The 1842-nt window shown below is 35.7% G+C and overlaps 1 protein-coding gene across 1 annotated transcript; it reads right to left on the reverse strand.

The window, feature by feature from the left end:
- Positions 1 to 516: 516 nt before the first annotated feature.
- Positions 517 to 1637, reverse strand: LOC125221371 (protein NLP7-like). Its single transcript, XM_048123491.1, has 2 exons — positions 1053 to 1637; positions 517 to 962 (listed from the first exon to the last, which is right to left on the reverse strand). Exons 1-2 carry the CDS (start codon positions 1492 to 1494, stop codon positions 517 to 519), a joined length of 888 nt encoding a protein of 295 aa, XP_047979448.1. The 5' UTR covers positions 1495 to 1637.
- Between the last annotated feature and the right edge of the window lie 205 nt (positions 1638 to 1842).

The following is a 1842-nucleotide window of genomic DNA, read 5'->3' on the forward strand; positions in this document are numbered from 1 at the left end:
TATTCACTAAAATTACATTCAAATGCCATTATCAACACAAAAATAAACCAAAATAAAAATAAAAAACCAAAAAGTCAACAAGTGACCCACCTTCAACCAACTCACTTAATTTATTACACACTTCTTCATCTCACTTCATTACACACTCCACCATTTCACTCTTCCATCTCACTTCATTTATTACACACTCCACTATCTCACTTCATTAATTACACACTCCACCAATTCCTTAAAACCTGTGCCCTAACTAAATGTAATTATAAATGTGGGACGGAGGGAGTAATATTTATAAACGAACTATTTTACTTTAAGTAAATGTTTATTCCAATCACAAAATCAAAGAGAATCGTTTTGAATTTTTGTAAACTCTTTTGCTATATATGCAGCACAACAAAGAATCTTTCACACCAAAATCCAAGAAACAGAGAATTATACACACAATGTCGTAACAAAGCCACCAGCAATCAAAGGCAGAATGTGTAAGCCAATTCAATCCAGAAACTTAAGAAAGTGGAGCTAGCATTGAACTAATAGTTGGATGAGTGGCTTGCCTATTGCTGTTCGAATCTTTGGACAAAGTTTCAAATCAGCATCTCTGGTTAATAAGATCTCATCGCCATCTTCATCGTTGTATTTCAACTTGAAACTGCCCTTCTCCAGATTTAGACTTGTCGCCACTTCTTCAGTAATCTTTGCCAAACCTACTAATGACTGAGACAACTCAAATATTATTCTATCCTCCTTATACTCCACCTTTACAATCACTTTGCCTTCGCTTCCTGTGTTTATTTGTGTCACATTCTCCAATTGATTAACATGGTTAGTTGATGGCAACATATCTTGCTTTGAATCTGCAGTACTTTGTTCTTCGAAAAGGGATGGATTTTTCTTGTGTTCTCTTCTATTTGGCCACCTAAAAATGCCATTTCGTCTGCATGCACGCTTTATTGTTGACCTTCCAACTATAAGAACAATTAATTCCCATTCATGTCAGCAGGTAATAAGTATTTAGTTTTGGAGAAGATTGAACCATAGATTATATTTATACTCACCGCCAAGCTCTTTCGCAACATCTTTTAGCTTCTTCCCAAAATGTGATTTGAGAACCTCAAAACTAAGATTGAAGGAGTTTTTTCTCTTCTTTCTTTCTTCTATATTTGAATCTGAGCCAACAGCGGTGCATTCTTCTCCGTGTTGTTCTGCAGTATATTGATGGTACTCATTGTATTGTTGTTGCTCTTCATCAGTGTGATGGTACTCATTTTGTTCTTCTTCTTCATCGGTGTGATGATACTCATATTGTTGTTCTTCTTCAGTGTGATGGTACTCGTTATGATTGTACTGCACACTTTTCAATATGACTGGATACACAGATGCAGGCTCTAATTCAGATGAATCAAGTTTGTTTGCATAAGAAAATTCAATAACTTCAACCACTAATTCCTCTCCTAGTTGCTTCCCACATGCTAGCTTACATGATCTTAATTCATACATTACTATTGGCAATAGAAGACTCAAAACGGACCTAACATATTTACATGTTGCAGGACCTTGGCAGAGAAAGAACTCCACAACATAAAGAAGGTGTCCAGTATGTGGACTTTGCAAACAAATTGCAAAACAAGCATCACGTCGAGCACTCATGTCATAGTGTGACGGGGGCGGGTTAAATATAAATTCATTAAATTTGGACAAAAACATGATTTTTTTGGTCCCAAACAATCCCAATCACCCCTTTTGGGGGATATGAACCCCGTGAACTGAATCAGGCAAAATTTTTTAAGTAAAAATTAGTGAAAACCAAGCCCATGAAATAATTGTTTAATTTTAAACTTTTCTCTT

The sequence above is a fragment of the Salvia hispanica genome, chromosome 4, assembly GCF_023119035.1.
Source record: "Salvia hispanica cultivar TCC Black 2014 chromosome 4, UniMelb_Shisp_WGS_1.0, whole genome shotgun sequence".
Classification (NCBI taxonomy): domain Eukaryota; kingdom Viridiplantae; phylum Streptophyta; class Magnoliopsida; order Lamiales; family Lamiaceae; genus Salvia; species Salvia hispanica.

Coding starts and splice junctions, on each gene's coding strand:
- LOC125221371 (XM_048123491.1), bottom strand. CDS start 1,494: ATGTATGAATTAAGATCATGTAAGCTAGCATGTGGGAAGCAACTAGGA. Junction 963..1,052: donor TGTTGCGAAAGAGCTTGGCG/GTGAGTATAAAT, acceptor TTGTTCTTATAG/TTGGAAGGTCAACAATAAAG.